Below are 22,896 nucleotides of genomic sequence, written 5' to 3' on the forward strand. Positions count from 1 at the left end.
CCCATCCTTCTGGCCAAGCTATAGCCCATCTTCTCCCTGAAGCGCCCCAGCCCAGTCTGGCTTTGACCTTCATAAGCCTCCCTCCCTGTCTGAACCATGGCTGAGCAGAGCATGATAATAATCCATGAGTGTGCCCCACCTCCCCACTCCCCACTGTGAGCCAGTGCAGAGCACAGATCACGTTCATCTCTGCTCACTGACTAGTGTGGCACCTAACACATCACAGAGCTCAATCTAACACTTATCAGATACACAAACGAATAAAGAGACATAAGCAGCAAACTCACTGCCTTGAACTCCACAGCCTCATGAGTGAGACGAATTAGTTGCATGCACCTCCGCTTTTGCACTGACAACAACAACCAGCACAAGAGTCACGGAAGGCTTGCCTGGGCCCTGAGCTCCAAGCCAGGCACTGGTCTCCATGCTTTTACACGCACGAACTCCACAAATCTTCCAACAACTCTATGAGGGAAATACTCTAATTATAACCAGTTTGCTGATCAGGAAGCAGAACAGTTCAAGTAATGCACCAACAAACGGGTCAACGGCAGAGCTGGAATTTGGTCCCAGGGAGTCTAGCTCACAAGATGTGAATAGTATCAGAGGGGAAACTAACTCAGCCAGAGGGATCCAGGCAAGGTCATCATCGTCGACGCCTCCAGCACAGATGGTGCTCCCAAAAGGTCCGGGTGAAAGAGCAAACCCTGTGTGAGGCCTGAGCAGGCAACTGCTGCTCTCTGGGTCTCACTGTTTCTTCTCTTTAGTGTGCAGAGAATGTTCTCCAAGTTCACCCCAAACACTGTCTCTGAGAAGTACTACCATAGAAGTGCCATTGAAACTCTTGAATGGTACCAATAAGGAAGATGATACTAATTTCATGTGGTGAAACAGTAAGTAAAAATCTCTGCTCTTAAAAGGCTCAGGATGAAGAAAACTGCAAAACAATCTCAGGGATAGAAAGTGCCTACAATACAATGTTAACTGGGAAGAAATCATTCTGCAAAATTGTGCCTCTCGATGATACAGAAAGAGAGAAATCTACCAAAATGTTAGCAGCAGCTGTCTCCAGGTGCTGAAGGATGGGCGACAGAAGTCTACCCTCTGCACCTGCTTTACACAATTTCCCAAGTTTCATGCAATAAATACGCACTTTACAATGGGGGGTCTCCACAAAATAAGTAAGTCATTTCAGGAAAAGATTTGGTTAAATGACATGTTTAAAACCTACCGATCACGACTCGTTGGCTCATTGACAGTATTCTGAGGTTATTCTATGTTCCTTGTAAGGGGTCCTGCTGTCTCAGGAGGGGAAGCAGGCTTTCTTCTTTTTTTTTTTCTTTTTTCTTTTATTTAAATTCAATTAGCCAACACATAGTTCTTTATTCGTTTCTGAGGTAGAGACCAGTGACTCATCAGTTATGCATAACAGCCAGTGCTCATTACATCAAGTGGCCCCCCTTAATGCCCATCACCTAGTTACCCCATCCTCCCACCCACCTCCCCTCTAGTGACCCTCTGTTTTTCCCATGGTTTATCACCTTCTCTGATTTGGGAAGCAGATTTTCACAGAAACCCAGGAGACACAAAAATAAGTATCTACTAACCCTGCATTGTATGCATTTGGCCAGGATTTCCCATCCAAAAAAAAATTTAATTGCTTGCTACCCCATAAAGTTTCCAGGGGTGGTCACCACAGAGACACCCTGGTCATGGAGTCGGGGGCCAACTGTGTAACTGAGCTTCCAAACTAGGACACTTTTGAGACGGAAAGAATATCACTGATTATTATGCCAGGACAATAGGAATAAACCAGGACGGTCCCAGGCCAACTAAAATATTCAGTCATCCTAATAAGAAACTGGCCCATAATGTAAAGAGTACATGCCTGTTTTAAAGATGTGATTGGTGTAGAGCTGGTGGTGAGGAGCCAGGCAACAGAGCCCTACCTGCTCCCTCTCCAGGCCCCCAAAGCTGCCTGGCAGGTACACAGATCAGAGAACAAGGCACACTTGGTCTAACTCAGGAGGTCCCACCCTTCAGAAGCAGTGAAACAGACGGCCCTGGCTGGGGGCAAGCAGAGTCCAGGAGTCACAAACACAGCCCAAAGTTCTAAGCTGTCCCCTCAGCTAAGTGAAGAAACCGATGCCCAGTCAGTGATCTGAGGCACAAGCTATCTGGGGTATGATAAGCAGAACAGAAGACTGTCGTGGGGTGTCCTCTTTCCACTGTGGCAAGCTGCTTCTCAGGTCTGAGGTGAGGGAATGCTCTCACTCAGGACTCACTGTCCTCTTTCCCTGCCAAAGGCATTCTAGGTGTAAAAGGACTCAGCAGAGGGAAGCACCTCTCTGACTCATCATAAACTTCTCCAAAGTATCAAGCTAAGAAAGGTCCAAAAAAACCCAAAAAGTCCAAATGCTCAAATACTTCCTTCTGGGATTTGCTCTGAGATAAAAACAGAAGCCTCATCTCAAGACCTGATCCCATCCCTCCTCTCATCATAGGTGCTTCTTAGTCACTCATATTTCTGATCCTATGTATCTACCCAACTTCCTGCACTTAAATTTTTTCTGTTGCTTCCCCTCAACCCCCTGCCATTGTAGGCTTTGTGTCAACAGCAGGGAGGCTCAGAAGACCCAGTTGCCCTGGGGACCTGACCACCTGTGGCCCTTTGCAGGCTCCAAGGTCCAGCCTGAGCCCGGGCACATGGTGCATACCTTCTCCACCCATCAGCTCTGCAAGCCTCAGGGGAGCACGTGGTACAGGGGAAATGAAGGCAGTGGGAACACATATGGTGCCCGCCCCCCAACCATGCTCCTTTCTGTTTCTTCAGAAATGCCACTTACTAAAAAGAGATAAGAACAAAAATAAACAAACTTCTCCATGACTATGGAGGCGGTGGCCCCCTAGGGCCCCAGAGAAGGGACAAATGGTCCCAGGCCAAAGGAGACCCACCAGAAGTCTGACGGAAGGGCAAAGAGTTGGGGTACTGCAGGGACAGAATACAGCAAGAAACGGGTGTCTGGACCACATTCTCGGGCCATGCCCCCAACTCCCAAACATACTCCTACCATTCGGGTAGCAAATGCGTGCTGGGTATTTGTCAAGTCCTGGGCAGGTTTCCTTTCCATGTGCCCCAATACTCTCCACACAGAGGCATCCCTGCCTACTGAAGACAGCCAAAGCCCCAGGGGTCAGGAGCAATGGCTCTGGCTCAGAGCCCCACAGGACAGTCCTGTGAGTACGCAGCTCCCCCAACAGGTATGCCCATTACAGAGGGTCAGTAGAGCTGACCCGACACATTCACTGTGCCTAGTGCCTTTCCCCAGCTCTGATGCACCACCCAAGGAGCCAGGAGGGAGGCCTCTCCTACAGCTCCCCCAGACCCCCTCGGGGACTGTGTGGGAGGGCACTCATCACACCACCACCACCACCACCACCACACAGGCCTCACCAGCAAGCAGCAAGCCTTGCCCTGGTACAAAGCTGGAAAAATCCAGGAAGACGGGCCCATCTTTCCTGGGTTTGTTGGAGAAAGGAGGTCACGGCAGAGGGGGATAGATGTGGCAGCACAGACAGGAAAAGATGGAAGACAAAATGTCACTTTGCACACAGGCACAGCCAGAGCACTTGCACAGTCACCTCGGAATACAAAATGTTTAAGTTGATGGCTCCCATCCAAAGATTTCAGATAAGTCGGTAAGTGGGACTGCATCTTGTCAACTGTCGGGTGCTGTAAAAACACCAGTAGCAGTTTACATATTTTGTGGACGGATGTGCACGGAGAGACACCATATAAATTGCACCCACAGTGCCAATCTGTAAAAAGCTGAGCGTGTGCTCTGAAACCATCCTTAATATGGTGCACACGCCATAGCTAGTTCTGATCGGCAGCCTGAGGAGCTGTGGGCAGTGGTCACAGGAACCCACACAGTGATGCAGTCTTGAGATCTAGGATCCCTGTGCAAAGCTGCTGACTGTTCTTTTGTGTTCAAGTCTAGCCTGATCATGAGTCCTCCACAAAAAAGCAGAGATTGTGCCTAATGTTCAACAAATACAGTTCAAGGGTCTCTATTTTTCTGAAGAGCTTAAACTGAGCTGCTGGAGCGATTCATGAGAGAGCTCAGTGCCAGGGGCATGGCTTCCCAAGCACCTTCTGGAGAGCTGACTGCCCTCCGTGTCTGCATGTGCCTCTGCCAGATTTGGCTGCATAGCAAATATCATCCCACCTCAGGTGCTCCATGTAGTATAGCTCGTGGCTCTCAGTTTTCTGTGGCTCCATTGACAAACATATCCATGATGTTAGAGAATAGATCTTACGACACCCCGTCTCCAGCAGCTACGCATCAGAGCCACTGGCTATATTCCAAATCGCTCCCTGCCCCCCAGTGGCTACCAGGAACCAGGCCCTGCCGCATGGGATACAGCATCTCTTGGGTTCCCATCTCATGCCTAGAATTTCCTTGCCAAGACAGGCACTCCAGACTGACGGTGCTTTCTTCAGTGTAAACCCCTCCCAAGATTCACACATCGGTACCCACTGCATGAAGCGCTTTGCTTCATGGAGTTGTGAGTCCGTAATGCCTCTGATGACCACCCCCTGCTGTCACCGAGTCTTCCTTAAGGATCCCTGGTACTGATTGTCAAGTGCCAAGCGCTGGATCTGAGGGGCAGGGGGAACCGTGGCTCTAGGTATAAAGCAGGGGCTCTTGTGTGGATCAGGCACGCGGTGGGGAAAATGTGCTATGTAAATATATCTAAGAGCTGCTCCACAAGAGGCTGTGACACATTAGGGCCCAAGCACCCTGGCTGTAGGGCTTTCGCCAGAGAACCCCCTTGGGCTGAGGGGAACACACCTTGGCTCTACAAGATCTGGGAGCCTCAGCCTGACATGGAGCTGCAGCTCAGCAGAGGCTGGACGGGCAAAGGCCTGGGATCTCCAGATCTCTAGCTCGGACAGTGGCAGCAGGGACAAGTGGCCTCTGCCTGCAGCCTGGCGGGCTAACATAGTTTGGATGGAATTGCCATCGTTTGTACCCAGAGGCTGCCAGGCCAGAGGACATTTGGTAAAGTCCCTGATGGTCTATCTAGGAGGAAAGAAGAGCACGAGTGTCCCTTTGGATAATCTCAGCCCTTCTTCCCTGAGGTCAGACATCCTGCCCCAGGGCCTGGTATCTCCATAACAGAGTGCATGTCAGATGTGCCCCAGGACCTTATAGTGGTCATACCAGTCCCCTCCAGGTCTTCTCCTCTTCTAGCCCAGCAGTCTGTGTTGACCCATTTTCTGTAATGGAGTTCAGAGTGAGGCTTTCTTTGCAGGAAAGGTTCTGCTTCATGGCCTGCGTGCGTTCAAAAAATACTAACCTGAGACACAGAAGCACAGATTCTTAGAGTGGCAGGGGACTAAAGAGGCCATCCAGCCAGAGTCTCATTGTAGAGGCTGGGAGCGATGAGAGCCACAGTCCCCGCTGTCAGCAGCTGGTCAGGTACTGAAACCCGGATGTGGTGTCCCCTGGAACATGGACAACGCATCTCCCCTCATTTCCCAGGCACCTGCCCTCGTCTCTGTCCTTTCATATACCCTGTCTCAGAAAGACAACCTCCAGCCCTCCAGTTCCAGCCCACGGGATCATGCAGCCTCCCTTCCTGCCTCCAAATGCAAGCAACCCTCCTCTCAAGATTTGAATGCCAGTACTGAGTGCCAAAAACCTGAAAGCTGAGCTCCCTCCAGGCTGAAGAAGTACACCCCCAGCTCACTATCAGATAAGTCATTTCCTGCAAGAGAAGTGGCTGTGGTGAAGGAGGGAAGCGGGGACCAGAGAGCCCTCTGCCAGTGCCCCACGGCCTTCAGGGAGATTCAAGGAAGCACTGCCTGGTCCTCATTCTGGCCCAGGGCTGCCAATCGGATCAAACAGCAGGCTGCAGCTCAGCAAGTCATCCCCTCAATTCGGGAAACTTACTGAGCAATCCGGGGCAGGGCCTGCCCAGGTGAGCCCCTGACCCGCCTGCCTCCGATAGGAGGCACTCTGCACTCTGACTGGAGGCCGGCACTAAGACAGATGGACATGAGCGCACGCGTTAGCAAGCATGCCCCCAGGTCCCACCCCTGGACACTTCCGAGGCAGCTGTCCGGTGCCACAGTTTCTCAGGACGGGGCCCCACAGGACCATCCATGCAGAGGGCCCCACGGGAAGATGAGACAGCTTCTCAGCGCCATCCTGGGCTTCTCATTCTAAGAAACCTGGAGGGTGAGAAGGAGCACGGAGACTTTTCAGCTGGTCTGAATGAGATTCTGCTCACCGACGGACTCCTGAAGAACATCAGGCAAGGGGGATGGGGTGGGGATGATGCGCAAAATGAAAAGTGCCGACTTCTTTGCGAGGCTTGCCTGCTCTCTACTTGGAGTAATCATTCAAAACAAGGAAATCTGCCAGAAGACACATTAAGTCTGTAAGAAAAGAAGGCTTGAGGCAAAGAGCTGTCAGTCACAGAGAAAAATCAACACAATCTATTGATTCTCCTTCCCCAGTGAAGGGGCAGCTTCATGCTCAACCTTCTCACTGCCCTCCCCCATCACACGCAGTTACACAACTGTGAAGGCAGAAAAGGATTTTTTTCAAAAGTCACCAGGAAAACTGATACCCAGGAGTGGGGGTGGACCAGATGGCTCTGCTCCTATGAAGGAAAGGGCAGGAGAGGGAGGCAGGAGAAGGGGGAGGCCCAGTCCAGGGCCTGCACTCCATTCCAGCTCCGTTGGGCCTCTCTTCTGGCAACTGGAGGACTGTTCCCTAAGAGTCATGGCCACCCAACTGCTCCAGCCCTCTGGGCCTCCCTGCAGACACACAAGTCAGAATGACTTCAAGGTTGAGCTCACACACCTAGAAGCTATTCCTTTCCTTGCTGAAAAGGGGGTCTACTGAATGGAAACACGTTTCCAGATGAGCATTCCATGTTGCTGGGTGATCTCGTGAGGGGGGCCCAGGTCATTCCTCCACCTTGTGCAGGAAAATCATCCAACATCCTCATGAGAAAGGAAGTCCATTCACTACAGCAAAAGGCCATTCAGCCTCTGAACAGCTCCTGTGGCTGAGACCTCACTACCTTGTTGATCAGCAAGCTACCTTCTACCAGACCCATGAGGAACACATCTTTCCTTTGCTGGGCCACACAATCTCAGCTCTCTCACCTTCTGTCCTCCTGACACTTGTAGTCCTAAGAGGCAGACATCTTTAAACACGTAGACTTGTCCATGTGAAGGAGGCTATGGGAAGAGAACTGCCAGGCCCCTTGCAGAGTGGGAAACATCCAACCTGACCCCACATCACCTAGGTGCAGTGGCCCAGCTGCTCATTTTCCCCCACTTCACAGCTCCTGCCTACACGAAATAGCTGCCATTGGCCATTCTGGGCCAAAGGGATGCTGAACATGCAGTCTCTGTGCTGGCATCGGTGCAGAGGAATGGCAGAGAGAAGGCCAATAAAAGTCATTCTCAACAGAGGGTCAGAGGCTCCCAGATGTGCTACATCTGACCCACAGCCTGCTGTGGCCACTGTCCCCTCTTTGGGGACAAGGCTGGCATAAATTCTCAGGCCTAGATTTTCCAAGGATCCTCTCCCATCCAATGCCTTGGACTTCAGCCTTCTGTTAACATATGCCCCCCGTCGTGAGCCTAGAGATTATTAGGGGTTACATCAGCCTATATTTTAAAAACCTCCAAAAATCCTTTCTACAATTCTCTGAGAAAAATATTACCATTACTGTCTTGGTTCAGATTCGATATGCCTGTAAACTGGATTCACCCTTTATTTTTTTTTCTTTTATAAGGAACGCCAAATGTGTGGCTTTGTGTTATGAGCGCTTTCAGGAAAATTCAGCCATGCTGAGCATGCTGACAGCCCCCACTTGAGCAGAAAGCCTTTCCTAGGGCTGCCACACTGAACCATAAGATGGCACCAGGGACCAGCTGCCACAGGGTGAGTAACTCATTAGATGTGAATTTGCACTTGTCATCTCCAGGACTTTTCAATACAATCTCTGAGGTCTATACACTTTCTGACAAGTATGCACAATTATCTCTGTTCAGCAGGTAAGAAAATAGCAGGATTTGGCTGAAGTCTCATAGCTGATAAATCGCAGAAATGGCATTACAATGTGATGCCAAGGTCTAGAAATCACATGTTCCATGCTTCCAAGTGGCTTTCTCATCATGCTCGCCTTCCCCATGCGGGCAAAGAGTTTCCTGTGCCTTCTCCACCCCATTCCTGGGTTTCTGGGTCTGCACAGGGAAGGAGAGCCCTGAGAACATGGTCAGGAGAGGGATCCCAAAATAAGACTGGTCCAAGGCTGAGGTCCGGATGCTGATCTACGGGGCATCAATGCCCTTTGCAGTAGGCCTGCAACCCCAGCTCAACTCTTCAGCTGGAACATCCAACGCACTTTTTGCCTGCTGCATGCTCTTAGGCACAGGCTTCTCTTCTGCACGTGCCCAAGCTGAAGGTCTAGTGTTCCCAGTGAATACGCATGGGGAATGAAGAGGTGCCAATAGAGATATTCAATCAAGAAACCCAAGTCACAGTTTTTGAGGAATAAAATAGTACAATTTCAGAGCTGGAAGAAGCGTTAGAGATCTCCTCAGGCAATCCCTTCAATTTGCTTCTGGAAATAGGCTCAGAGACTTTAAGGAACTGGTGACTCACAAAGCTATTGTTAGTGTCGGGATTAGATCCTGGGGCTCCAGAAATTGTGTTATTTTCTATCACATCATATATTGTCTCCCTGCACAGAGTTTTTAGTTTAGTTTTTTTTTTTAAGATTTTTTTTTATTTACTTATTCATAGACACAGAGAGAGAGGCAGAGACACAGGCAGAGGGAGAAGCAGGCTCCATGCAGGGAGCCCGATGTGGGACTCGATCCCGGGTCCCCAGGATCACACCCCAGGCAGCAGGCGGCGCCAAACCGCTGCGCCACCAGGGCTTCCCTATTTTTGTTTTTTGACGGATAAGTAGACAGTCTCAGGTTAAGTGGCTTCCTTGGGCTGACACTGTAGGTGGTAAAATCAAGCCTGGAACTCAGGTCTGCATGACTCCTAAGGGTATGTGTCCTTTCCAATATGCTTTACAATCCTTGAGATTACACCCTGTCCTTTATGACAATCCCGGCTAACCACTTGAATCTGCTAAGGACGTCACTTCTGCCCAAAGAACCAGCGGTTCTAAAGGGACTTGTGGCAAACACTAAAACCTGAACAAAACAGGCCTAATTGGCATTTGAGGTAATAAACAAAACACCAAGACTATATATAGGAGCGTTCCCCAAACTTACAAAGATGGCCCTGGGTTTGCACAAGGACATGCTGTGGAGAAAGCTCTTAGAGATGTCCCTAGAGCCTTCCTGAGGCGGGGGAAGTCAGTGGCATGTTCTTAAGGCCTGTCTCTGAGGTGCTGGCAGGGAGGGGAAGCCTCTGACCTCACCCATGGAGGCTAAGCACCTGGAGACGCCAGAGCAGCTGCACGAGCAGGCTCCTCCTAGCTGTGCAAGCAGCTGACCGGCACGGCCGTGCTCGCTGGGGCGATCCGCTGTGCACACGCACACCCGCATCTGCACCCACGCCTCAGACCTAGCCAGACACACAGAGACGTGAACATGCGGGCGCACCACACACGCACCCCATCTGTGGCCTCTCCGCGTGTCCCTTGTAGCTATGGTCCCTCTCACCTCCCTCCTCTAGAAAGGCCCAGATGCCTGAGCTGACCCAACCCCTCGGGCTCCGGCTAACGCCATTACCGGGCCAGCGATTACGGGGCTGGCTCCAGCAGCACTGCATTTGCTGCCGGCCTGGGCCACTAACAAGGTCTGGAGAGAACAGTCAGGGCAGTTTATGACAGCTCCTAATGATGACGGCTCTCGGTAATGACCAGCTCCACCGCGACCCGAGTCCGAGCTGATTACAGGCTCTGGCTCCCGCTCCGCGCGCCCAGAACAAAGTTCTCCCCGGGGGCCCTGACCGCAGCAGATGGCCCCCTCCCTGGCCGCCCGGGCCGCCGGCTGACCTCATCAGGCCGGCCTTCAGGGGCCCCTTCAAGTGGGTGGCCCGGAGCTGGCCGCGGTCCGGCCGCGCTGCCCGGAGCCCCTCCTCTGGGACGGGGCCTGAGGCCTCCTCTCGCCCTCCTCACCCTCACCCACACACTGCCCCATCCAAAAAGTCCTCCCTGAAATTCTGCCCTCGGCCCTTCATGGCTTCGGATTAGTGAGCACCTTTGCCTTCCGGTCTCCTTCCCCACCCCTGCTCTTCTCTTAAGATACAAGTAAAAGTAACATTTCAAAAGAGGCCCCTGGGGCCCCTCCATCGCCAACAAGACAAATGTTCTCTTCCTTCGCAGCCTTCAAGGCCCTTCGTGACCTGGCTTTGCCTACTTTGTGGATCTCATTTCTAAACGTTTGCCCCCATATACCTTATAAACTAACCGAAACGGCTCACTGCTCCCCAGCATGCAGATAACGTCATGCTTCCACGTCTAGATGTCTGCCTGGCCCTCCACATAAGACTGCTCTTCCCACGTCCGTCTTTCCAGCCTGACAAACTCCTCCAATCCCTTGTAGAACAACACAAGGCATCTCCTCTCCTCTGGGGAGCTTTAGCCAACCCCGCCCCAGGACGAACGGCCCCACCCGGTGCTCCCAGCCTCCACTTCCCAGCTATTCCACCACACACCATGACGCGGTGGTTACGTGTATCTGCTCTCCCCTCCGTATCCCTCCGAAGGAAGCCCTCTGAGGGCACCAACCGAATCCCGGCCATCCCGCCCCGTCATTCTTATGTGCACCAACCCGTGCTGAGGCCGGATGGTGCCTGATGCGTCCTCACTCCGGGCATTTATTAAACCTCTAACGCTAACGTGCGTTTAGTTCATGGAGCCCCTTCCACCACAAAGGCAGGAAACAGAAGGCGGAGTAGCACAAGAGTGCTGGGTATTAGGCTTCTGGGAGGCAGAACAGAAACCCCTCTGGGAAGCCCAGGACAAACCCGAAGCTTTGGCCTCCAGATGGCCCCAGGAATGGGGGGTGCCCCAGTCCTTCATGAGCTCCCCTCCAGATACACCCCCACCTCCACTTCCACACCTCACCAGCTCCTATTCAACAGATAGAAGTGTGATAAGGTGGGTGGCTCTCACCTCATGCGGTGGCCCTGAGAACCGTGTAAAAGGCACTACAGGATAGAACCTACAGAAACCTCCCCTTGTCTGTACTTATCTGCCCAGGTATGAGCGATCTTCTGGCCAACTAACATTTTAGTACAGAAGGGCTCAGGGCTCACCTGGCCAAGGGCTCACCTCCGAGTACAGAAGACCTGTGAGGAGGAAGGGATTGTCTCTTTGGCTTTGACTATGGGCCTCCCCTCTTCCCAGGTCCTGTGTGTGCACAATTGGAATCTCCTTGGGTGTGGATCCCAAAGTCAGCATATATAGAGCTAAGTATTAGCAAGGCTGTTATACTCTGTCTAAGTTCAACCACAGTCTGTTGGATTGTATCTGTGCAAGAGCGCATACGTCCTGCAGATAGTCGGATTTGCAAAAGAAAGTACACACACGTACATGCGTCATACACCTGTTTCTAAATGAATATGGTTAAGAATAAAGACGCTATAGTCTGAGAGGCTGACACAGACCTGCACGTGGCACCTTACAGGCATCTGAGCCCCGGCACCTCTACATCTCAGCACAAAGACAGTAACTCTTCCCAGTTAGCCTTGTTCCCTCTTGGGGGAAGCAGTCATGGCTTTTGTGTGGGTGCCAGGCTGCCCTCATCTGCTGCCTCGCCCTTCTACTTTCACCACCTTGCCCAGAGCAGACGGCAATACTTAGTGACTGACGCCCCCTTCTTCCTAGAGCCGGGCCCCGCCTGGGAGGCATCTTAGGTCTATGGCCACGCTGAATGGGTAACCACTGTAACACACCTGCTCATTCCAACTGCTGCTTCAAGGAACAGATCCAGAGCTGGGGAGCCCCCCTCCACCCTCCCTGCAAGGTCCACAGACATCACAAAAGCCAACCCCTTCCATCACACCTTGGATCAGCCTTTGTGGCCCCAAGTCTTAGCCGAGGCAAAGCCCTAACACGGGATGCTGACTCAGTTGCTAGAGGTGACCAATGATATTCTCTACCCACATTCGTTTGCTTGAATTGGCTTTGTCATTTAAGAATTACCATTCTTAATGGTTGGGGATCTTAATTCCTTTCCCAGCCCTTGTCTCCTGATTCCAGGAACGCCCATCTTGACTTTCTCCATTAATCTGAAGTCTAAAGTTAGAATCCTCAACTTCTCTGGTCAGCGACCCTGAATTTCTCCATCTCCCACAGAAGACCCTCCTTCCTCAAGCCTGAGAGCATCTGAAGTTGCCAGAGGACAGAGACAAACAAGCATGGCTGAGGCCTGCCTCATCCACCAGACTCTGAAATTTATTGAGGATGAGAAACAGGTCCTTGGCTCAAAGCCGAGACCAAAGGAAGCCTAGAAGGAGCACAGGCAAGTCCCTGATGTCCAGGAGGTATGCATGGCAGGCTGGCGCCACCGCAACCCCCCACCCCAGGCAGCGCTGCAGGAGGGCACTCGTCTCTTCTGGTCCAAGTGTTAATTCCCGGCCCCTATTTCTAGCTCTGCTGCCACAGACACAGAGATAGGGATTTCCTTCAACTCTCAAGCCATTTCCAGAAGCTGAATGGATCTGTTGTGGAAGACACAACAGCATTAACTAATAATTTTCAATGGGCTCACAAAGAGAACAGAAGACATCTGAGGTTCTTCCAGAAGCATATGTCCCGGAGAACACTCTGAAGAAGGGCGAGAGAACCAGAGAAAGCTACTCTGGTAATCCTGCCTGAGTGAGCGAGAACACAGTGTAGGAAAGCTGGTTCCTCATTTTTCTCCACTGCCAAAGCACTATTTTGGCATCTCTTTACAACTCACAGACATCCTTTCAGAATTTGTAAATGATTTCCCTTAATTCCTACCCTAAAGAAATACTCCTTTATTCCCTAAATATCTTCAAGCCAGTAAGCATCTGCTATCTGCACGCCAATCCCTAAAGAGCCATCAGAAGAGCCTGGCTCCACACACTCGCAGCCCCTCCCACTTGGGAAGACCGGCACCAATTACTCTCAAGACTTAACAGGAACACAGATGCTCTCTGCACTTAAGCTCAGACCTCCATACCAGAAGCCCTCACAAAGACACAAATGTCACCTCTTCTGGGCCCTTGCTTCCTCTCCGTGACCTGCTAAAGAAGTCAGGATGAGAGGGACCCAGGGTGGGGCCTAAGTTACAGGAAGTCCCTAGGAACACCTTTGAACTCAGTCCTGCATTAAAGACCCCACCCAAGGCCAGGGTGATCTAGAAACTCCAGACTACGGGACCGAGGCTGTCAGAGAACATGCTGTTTATAATTCAGCAGTGCCTCCCAAAAAGCCACCATGCATGATGACCACAGTATCTTCCTTTGAAAGTCCTAGAAGGCTTTATTTCATCTCTTTTCCCTTCTACCACCATTCACTTGTTCATTCGGTCCTTCACTCAAACCTGTGGTGCGGGTTATAGTGCTGCAGCACTTATAGCATCAGGTCTGCCCTCTCCGTTCCAGATGGATCTCTCACCAGTGAGCCAAGCCAAGGGCCCCGGGGACGCGTCTGCAGCACTTTTTGCTACTACGATCCGAGCTCAGCAGAATTCACAAGGTGATTCTGCCCCCTCCCACCATGGCCCGGCCCCAGGGCCCCATCATTCAACAGGCACCAGCCCCCCTGCCAATTTGGTCCAACAAATGTCTATTTTCTAAGAAACCTAAGCTGGCTGCTTCGGGTTCACTTCCCTCCTGACACATCACAGGCTGTTTGTGTGATGCTGATGGAAGCCGTCCTGAGGCCTGGCCCCTCTGAACCAGGAAGGCCCCAGTGCCAGCACTAAGTGGCATTCGAGCCCAGGGAGGGAGGCCTACGCAGCACAGGGGGCTCCTCACACCCAGGCCCCGCCAGTTTTTGCTCCAGGCCAGGCTGCGGGGCCAGGTCCCCAGGGGCTCAGGAGGAGTGACAGTGCTAGTGACAGGCTAGGCCACTTACACAGCAAAGCTATCGCTCAAATATTTATCGTATGTGTCTGGCTTTCACACGGAATTTGCAACCTGCCAGTTACCAGTGTTTACCTTGGTAGAAATTCACGGGAAATTTTAGTCTGAACAAGCCCAGAGTTTATTTTACTGCCAGATAAACAACTTTCTTTGATAAATCATCCGTGTGACAGTGTTCCTGAAAGACTAAACAAAGATTTCAAACGTAATCTATAGGCCTTTGAGAAGTCTTCCAAAGCTAATGCATGTTTAATTGGCTGCTCTGAGCAGGCTAGGGCAGGGCAAGGGCCTGACATTTCTTTGGCCATTTGTTCTCCTTAAAAAAAAAAAGAAAAAAAAAATTAGAGCTTCTGGCTCATTTCTGCAAAACTGGATGGAATTTACCAATATATAAATGCTCACTACTCTGAAAACAGTCTGTTTTTTGGACAAAGGGAGTGCATCTCACAAATATCACAAGGTGATTGTTGGAAAAGAGGCAAAAACTGCCCTGGATAAAGAGGGCGGAGGTCAGTCTAACACAGAAGTGCTTTAAAACCTTTCCTAAATGGAACCCAATTAACTAGGAGTAGAACAATGCATATCAGGAGCAAGATTTCTGAAATTAGAAATATACAAACAGAACAAATACCTTGAGGAGGCATGTTCTAGAGCTGTACATGGTCAGTCCAAGCTCCTTGCACCGCCATCAGGATGGTCTGCTGACTCCCACTTTGATGGCGCCTCAAGGGTGCCAGCAAACTAAACCCTGATCGTGTTTTCTGTTTGGTTTGGGTTGCGTTGCGTTTATTTTGGTTTTGTTAACTAGAACACCTTGAAGCTGCGTAAAGCTTTGCAAGTTTTTCCAAATGGGCTTTTAAAAAGCCTTCTTCAGTTTAATCCTCTGCTAACCAGAGAATTAATCAGAACATTCCATTCAATTTCCTAAAAATTTTGGCCAAACATACTGATTTCATTCATGCCAGAATCCTCCTACCTAGGCTAATTTCCATCCTGAAACAATTCTTTCCAACATGAGGAGATAATAATTATGGACTGAGCAGCAGCCATATCCCAGGAACTCCACACACTTAATTCAATTCTCCCCACAACACAGTAATATGGGAATCACCACTCACATTTTGAAAGTGAGGAGACAAGCTCAGGGACATTCAGAGACTTTCTCGTGGTCACTCAGTTTATAGGGCTGGGATTTACTCCAAGTCTCCCTGGCCCAAAGCCTATGTTCTTTCTACCCTACTCCACTGCCTGCCTCTCCACAAAGAAAGAATCCAATGACTGCCAAGCAGTTTTCAGGTGGCGGGCGCACCTATCAGTCCTTTTACATCCCGCAAGCACTGGAATCAGTGAAGGAACACCCTCCCCGGGAGCTTCCCCACCACTCCTGGAAGGATGGGAGCTTGGTGACACGGGAGCATGTGAAGGAGGGTGGGTATGGAATCTGGACTGGCTGCCCAGGTAAGTGCGAGTGGGAGCAGAAACTTTAATGGATGCCAGGCAGAGCAGCCTCGGGCAATCAAATGACTAACTCCTTTCTCTGAGTCGTATTTTTCTCCATCCATAAGATGAGAGCCCTGGACTGGTTGATCTTTGAGGTTCCATCCAGCTCAGCATATCTTTAAAATGACAAAGGGATACAAATGAGCAACGCAGCCCCCCAAAAAATGGGCCGCTTGGGCAGGCTGTGAACAGCCCTCTTACCCCAAAGCACCCCTTCCCCTCCACTTCCTCCCCCCAGGTCCAGAAAAGCTTCAGGGAACAGAGATGAGGTTGATGGTCAGTCCTTCTTGCTCCCCTTTCTCCATGACGGTTCATCCATACATCAAATGATAAGGGGGACATTTTGCTAAGTGAAATAAGCCAGACGCAAAAGAACTAATATTGCAGGACACACTTAGAATCATCAAATTCATAGAGACAGAAATGAGATGGTGATTTCTGGGGGCTGGGAGGAGGGGGAATGGGGAGTTAGTGCTTTATGGGGACAGAGCTTCAGTTTGGGAGGACAAAACATCCAAAAGATGGATGGTGAGGAGGGCTGCATGACAATGTGCATGTACTTAATGACACTGAACTTACACCTAACAGAGATGGCAAATATCATGCTATGTACATTTTATCACAATACATTTACAAAAAAAAAAAAAAGAAAAAAAGATAAGAAGGCTTAAGAAATGGGGCAGGGCCACTCATAATCAGAGAATCAGCAGCTGGAGAGTACCTCACAGGACACCCAACCACACCATCTGGCAACTGACTGTCCCAAGGAGTAACCGAGGACTTAGCCACAAGGGGGGAAAGTCGTGTGTTGGCCAATCCTGAACTAATCGTGCCCACAGTGGAATCAGTCTTAGGACAGAGAAAAGCAATCACTCCAGCGGAACGCAAGGAGGGGACAGGGTTGAAAATAGAATTAGGTTGGGGAAAGATTTCAATAAATATGCTGAGAGCAGAGGACAGGGAGCTCCTGAGATGCACCTCTCGCTTCTCTAGGGAGAACCCGAGGGAGGCCTCATTGCCCAGGACAGCTGGCTGGGCTACTTCTGTCCCTGGAAGGATCCCCACGATGAGTGTTTAGTGAGTCCGGCCGGCGTGCTGGGCCCAGGGCTGGGTTCCTGACACACCGTCTCATCTGCTCCTCACCGAAACCTATTCCTGGATATGAAATAGAGGGAGACTGAGTCCTGCAGAGGGTAAGGGATTTACCTGGTGCTGCAGGCCATGCAATGGAAGAACTAAAGTAGCAGAGGAAGAACTGAACTCAGTTTCAGGGAAGGCCGTGCCCCATCCATGAAGCCTCCCTTCTTTGTCCTTTCTCATACCTCACTCTACTTCTTTGTCCTTTCTCATACCTCACTCTACTTTCACATGCTAAAGAAGAGTGATCCTCACTGAAATTTGCTTTACTTAAGTATCTTCCTACCAGCTGGAGCCAAGAGAGAATTACACATGGAGACAGGGAGCACCGGGCTCACCAGAGGGGTAAATGCGGCTCTTTCCCACCTTTGCCCAGAGGTTCCTTGGCATGGCTTCAGAGTGCAAAGTGGTCCCCATGTGACCCCAGCCCAAACTGCCCAGGGCCTGATTCTCTGGCCAGGACCCTAGGTTGGGGACGTGCTCAGACAGTCTCCAATCGGAGACCACAGGCGAGCAGGCAATGGACATCATTACCAGCCCAGCCAACCAAAGGTTTCCAGGCTTCTGGTTCAGCCACAGCCTCTGCACCGGCCAGCACACCACCCCCCCTTCCCATCCCTATACCCCCCAGCACAGGAAGGCTACTCAGATCAGGACACGGGCTGTGAGCTGTGAGCTATGCTTCCCGTGGACTTACAGCATCCACCCCATGTTTTCCCCTCACATGAAATGCTGTAACAATCCCTTCCAAGTATTTACAGATCTGCGGATGGGAATGTATTTCAGAGGTCTTCAATGACAATAAAAACCAGTTGTTTTCAGCCTGCCAACTCCACCCCGGGAGCTGTGTGCCTTCTCCTCTATTTAATTTTACTTTGACCGAACTGGATTTCTGGATGTGAGTGCTTTTGTTCTTTTTTTTTTTTTTTTTTTTTTTTTAACATACACACATCTACACTCAGTCACCCAAAACAGGGCATGAAGTTTTCCTTGAAATTAATAACCATGTTGTACATAGTCACTTGGAAAGGAGCTTTCTCCTTTTGTTAAAAAAAAAAAAAAAAAAGGAAGTCCAATTACCATATCCCCTACCTTCCCATCATTCCAATACTCATCTGACAAACTTTCATTTCATGTCTACCATGGGGAAGACACAGTTCCAGGGACTGTTTAAGTACAAACAGGCCTTGTTTTGTTCATTCTAAGACACAGATTATCTTCACATTTGTAAAGTGAAGTATGCTTCCTTTGTCAGGGTACAAAACAGCACATCTCATAATTAATGGGCGTCTTGCATTAGGTAAAATAGGGCACAGGACACAGACCCTGCTCTCCAGCAGCTTACAGATGTTGCAATTACTGTGCTGGCAGCCGGTTTTCCTCACCTGCGGGAGGAAACCCAAGGTTTACTTTGGAAAAGGCTGAATCTACTTTTTGCAAGAGATCGAACAGCCCTTCAGAGTAAAGCACTCTGCCTCCAAACAGCAGCACAGCCAAGATACCTTGAAAAAAGAGTCCGGCAGAGTGAGAACAAATTAGTGAAGGTTCAGGAACTTCTGGAAAGATTTCTTTTAGGAAATACTCCCAAATGCTAACAGCGAGACCTGATTTCTGTCCTTTCCTATTTGACTCAGTTTGGTGTTACAAAGTACGGTTTTACTCTTTATGAGGAAACATATAAAAGGGAAAAAAAATCCTTCCAGAAGGCAGGGAAAATTTCTGGAGGCAAAGAAATCTTTTTTTCCACAGCAAAAAAAAATACTGGGGTAAAGAAGTTGCCACCTGAACTCGGAAGCTCAAAATACTGGAGTAGCCAGGACGAGAGGAAGCTCTGAACTATCTTAGCAGAAGTACATCATCATACACACTTCTAGCAGAAAAAGCTTAAGGGTGTTTACAAATAGGAGAAGCTACAGAGCCTGGCCGGAGGCGGGGTCCTAGGCTCCCAGCAATTATAAACCAGATCTTCACATCCCTGGGATAAGCTAACGTGAGGGAAAGATGCGGATGGGCACCGAGTTGTTAACAGCAGGATTACTAGTGTGGCAGCCTGCAAATGCGATACTGCCCTGTTTAAGAGAAAGGAGTGGCACCCTGTTGTCACCTAGCAGGAAAAGCAGAGAGAACAAAAAGCAGAGCAGTGCATCCCAATTTCAACACAGCAGGCAGGCTGGCCACCATGTTGAATTCAGAGCCTTTGCACCATCTAACTGTTGGCTTTCCCACATCTGGTACTTGATCCAGGCTGATCCAGCTGCATTCCTGAGTATCAGCACACAGGTGTTTCTACTGACACTTTTCCCTGTTGGGGGAAAAAATGTGCTCTGAACTGAGGGGGTACAGTGCGAGGTGGAGAGCCTAGTGGCCAAATAGACCTGCCAGAGATTTAAAAATGCACCGCCTGGGAAGGAGGTGACGGGCTGGCACGCCCAGCTCCACCGAGGCTGCAGGAGTCTGAGGATGCATTGGCAGAAGGGCGAGTGTGTGTGCTGACCCAGAAGGAATGCACCCCCTTATTCCTAGAGCTCAGAGAAAGCCTTCCAACAACCTGATGTCTTCCCACCGGGGATGTCAGGGCCACTTAATGCAAAGTTTGATCCGTGGAGTAGGGAGTAAAACATTCTCTTTCTTTTCTGTTGTGTGTCAGCTTGCATTGCTGAATTTCTTTGTTTCCTAACTGAATCCCATCAGCCTGGCTGACTGCCTCACTTACTTGAAATGAACTGAGCTAAGAAACAAGTTTCTCAACAAGGCTGCATTCTCCAGGATGCTGAGAAGGGCAGAGTTAAGCTCAGCCCCTGCAGAGTGAAAAAAAAAAATCCTATTTATTGCCTTATAAGAACATTACAAACAAAAAAAACAAAAAGTATCTCCTGCACCCAGTTCAAAAGGCTTGGCAACACCATACCCATGCTGAGGGGATAAATGCCTCCATGCCAGAGCCCAGTGGCCGTTCATCTTCTCTGAAATGAGGAGGGCAGCATACCAGATAGTAAAAGAACTCCAGGTGGGAAAGTCAGATTCCTATCTATGAAATAAGTGGATTTGATAGGATGACCTGGAGGGTCCAGGAGGACCTCCAAAATTCTCTGAACCCAAGAAGAAAATCACCTCAGGGTGAAAGGAACACAGTCCCAAGCCACTAATTACTCAGATCGCCAAAACCTGACTGGTCATTAAAATAAGATCTACCCCTCCCTCCTATAAGCAGTAAGCAGGTGGCTGGCCAACTTAGCAGGTAGCTACTACAGTGAGGAAAGGAAGTACCTCTCAGGGGAGTAACCTGAGCACCCTCTAGACCCCCACCCTACACCATAAGGCCAACCTTCCACATTCAAATTCCCTCCCAAAGCTTGCCTCTTCAGCCCACTTCTAGAGAATGTCTCTAATTTAGCTAGTTGCCACAAAGTCCCCAATTACCAGAATTTTGGTAAGTAAGTGGGAATGGAGGGAGGAGATGTGATGACAAGTTCAGGTTGGTAAGTTCCAGACAAAGACTCTGAGCATAAAGACACAGATTCTCTTCTCACAGTTCCCTAACATTAATCTGGCCTTGGGTTCCCACAGCCTCCTCCTCTGCTGGTGAGTTATATCATGACTCTGTGACTCTCTAGAAAAATCACTGATTAGTGTTTGGTCAGCGTTTAAGAAAAAAAATAAATTAATTAATGTGTACTTTATTCTAGGTAAGTATTTAGGAGTCAGGTATCTAGCACAGTGCTTTGCACTCAAGAAATGTTGAATGAGAGGAGCCTGGGTGGCTCAGTCCGTTAAGCGTCTGGGTCACAATCCCAGAGTCCCAGATCAAGTCCTGTGCTGGGTTCCCTGCTGAGCAGGGGGTCTGATTCTCCAATTCTCCCTCTCCCCCTGCTCCTTCTCTCTCTCTCTCTTACATAAAAAATCTTTTTAAAATGTTGAATGAATGGATGCATGAATCAATGAATGATCAAATACATTGAATTTGAGTTCCTGATTAGGAAGGCACAGTTGGTCAATCACCTCCACACACTGAGTTCCAGAATTTTCCATCACTCTTCCCTCAGGAGCTGAGCCTAATAGAAGTCATATGAGCATAAAACTTCAGCTAATATATTACCTTTCAGAGTTTACTTTAATATGGTTCCCTAGATTTGCACAATATCAAGGGACCCACTTCTAAAAGTGAGTGTGTTCATTTGTAGTATCTGAAAAGGTTCAGTGAAATCTAAATGTGGCTCCTTGGTTAGCTCCTGTAAGAATTCTTTGGGATCATAGCCATATCTTAAAAGATTCTTTCTGCCCCAGCCATGCCACAAAAGGCTTCTCATCAGGATTTCTGAGAGATTGTTTTTCCTCTGTCCAAATTCATCTTTGGGAAGGAATCTCAACCCCACCTGTAAAAGAAAAACTTGTCGCTAACACAGTGTGGGGCTGTGTACCCACAGACTCTACGGCAGGAAACCTGCTGGGCTCAGCTGGGCTCTCGGCACCCCTGATGAAGCAAAGCGGTGAGCATCAAGAAGCAAATGTGACTACTGGTCAATGGAAGGGTCAGCAGAATCTGCACACATCACCTCAGGGGCCCTCTACCATTTCCTTTAACTTCATTTAAAACAGCAACCTAAGAAAAGGATGTGACTCAAAGACAAGCAGGAAAATGCATACTGGACCAATCTTCCTAGATGTCCTCAGTCCTCCACCAAGAACAAAGGAGGCAGAGATGCCTAGCACACAAACAAAACACACAAGGCATATCCATCCTCACGAAGTTTTCCATGGCAAAGGGTCTGAGTTCTCCCCCTTCCATCTTCAGTCACCATGACAATCCTGAGAATATGTGTGTCACATGTACAATTTACTCCAACTTGCATGTTCAGGTCACATTTGTGTGACTCAGATATGCCCTCTGCCAGTTCTAGGCCCTTCCACATGCCTCACTATGTGTGGTTAATGAAAACATGGAGCAGGTAGCCCTGAATGGACAGACACATTACCTACCGTTCTGCTTTTCCTGGTAAGAGTTCTGCATGAAATCCAGCCTCAGGGACACAATACAGGAATCGCAGGAAATACACTGTTCATTGTCAGACTGTACCTTCCTTCAGCAAAGTGGGCCTGGCCTAAGCAGAGCCACTTCTCGGCACCCTGATAAAATAGAAGGAGCCAACCCTCCAAACAGATGTGGTTGACATCTACCTCTCCCAGAGAAGATGGGGTCAGGGTTTCTGGAGCTGTTCAGGTCTTCCATGAGGCTGACTAGAAGGAGCCATCCTTGAAAGGTCCCCTGAGTTCTGCTCCCCAGGCCACATCCAGCCCTTCTCCTGGGGCTATAAGGGCTGATTTGGAATTCCTTTTTAACCCAGAGTGATTTGGAAAGGAGGAAGAGAACTCTCACTACAGGGAGGAGGTCAATTTTCTGTGCCAATAAGGACCTGACAGGGGCCCCTCTAAATGCCCACAGCACTGGACTCCCCCTCCCTGGGAGGGCACCCTGTGCCATCATTTCAGAGCCTGGATGGAGTGGTGCTGACACCTAGGGGATGGAGAAAGACTAGTATGGAGGGACAGCCAGCTAAGCAGCCCGCAGGACCTCCTAGGTGTCCCCCCGCCACCACCCCGGGAGCATCCAAGGAGTGGTGTTATTTCCTAGCTCCTCCACCTGTCCTCAAGTCTGCCACCCTCTTCTCCTGGAGAAGGTCCCCCCAAACCCATCCAGTGATCCCTCACAGAAGGGCAGAGGCCAAGTTTAATAAAAACGAGCCAGTTCTCCACCCTATCTACATCTCATGGACCTGAGAAAAGCAGCCATTCGGGCAGAATAAAGGGAGAGACCATGAAGCTCCAAAGAGATGCATCCACAGGCTCCGTGTTGACCAGGGATGCAAACTAGGAAGACCAGGGAATATGCCGAACCTCCCAGAGGTGGCCAGGGATGCTTTCTTACCAAACTCGCTGGCGCAGAGATGTTCAATTATGGCTTCAGATTTCAACTCGTTGTCACACGGAGGACACACGGTTGTGCCTGGGAAGGGAAAGCAGGAGAAAGAGGAGCTGTGAGTAATAGGGGTTAGGGGTTCTAGAAGGAGCTCCCCCTGGGGAAGAGGTCAGGACCAGGCTGAAAGCAGTTAAAGGTCTTCCGGAATTTCTGAAGGGCAACTAGAGA

The 22,896-nt window shown here is 49.8% G+C and overlaps 1 protein-coding gene across 1 annotated transcript in view; it reads right to left on the minus strand.

The window, feature by feature from the left end:
* SFRP1 (secreted frizzled related protein 1) overlaps positions 1-22,896 on the minus strand; it is a 43,486-nt gene that overhangs the window by 14,694 nt on the left and 5,896 nt on the right. Inside the window, exon 2 of the mRNA XM_077849311.1 lies at positions 22,678-22,755. Coding sequence (XP_077705437.1) covers positions 22,678-22,755 — 78 coding nt within the window. The remainder of the gene's footprint in view (positions 1-22,677; positions 22,756-22,896) is intronic.

Source organism: Canis aureus, chromosome 15, assembly GCF_053574225.1.
Source record: "Canis aureus isolate CA01 chromosome 15, VMU_Caureus_v.1.0, whole genome shotgun sequence".
NCBI classification, from domain to species: Eukaryota; Metazoa; Chordata; class Mammalia; order Carnivora; family Canidae; genus Canis; species Canis aureus.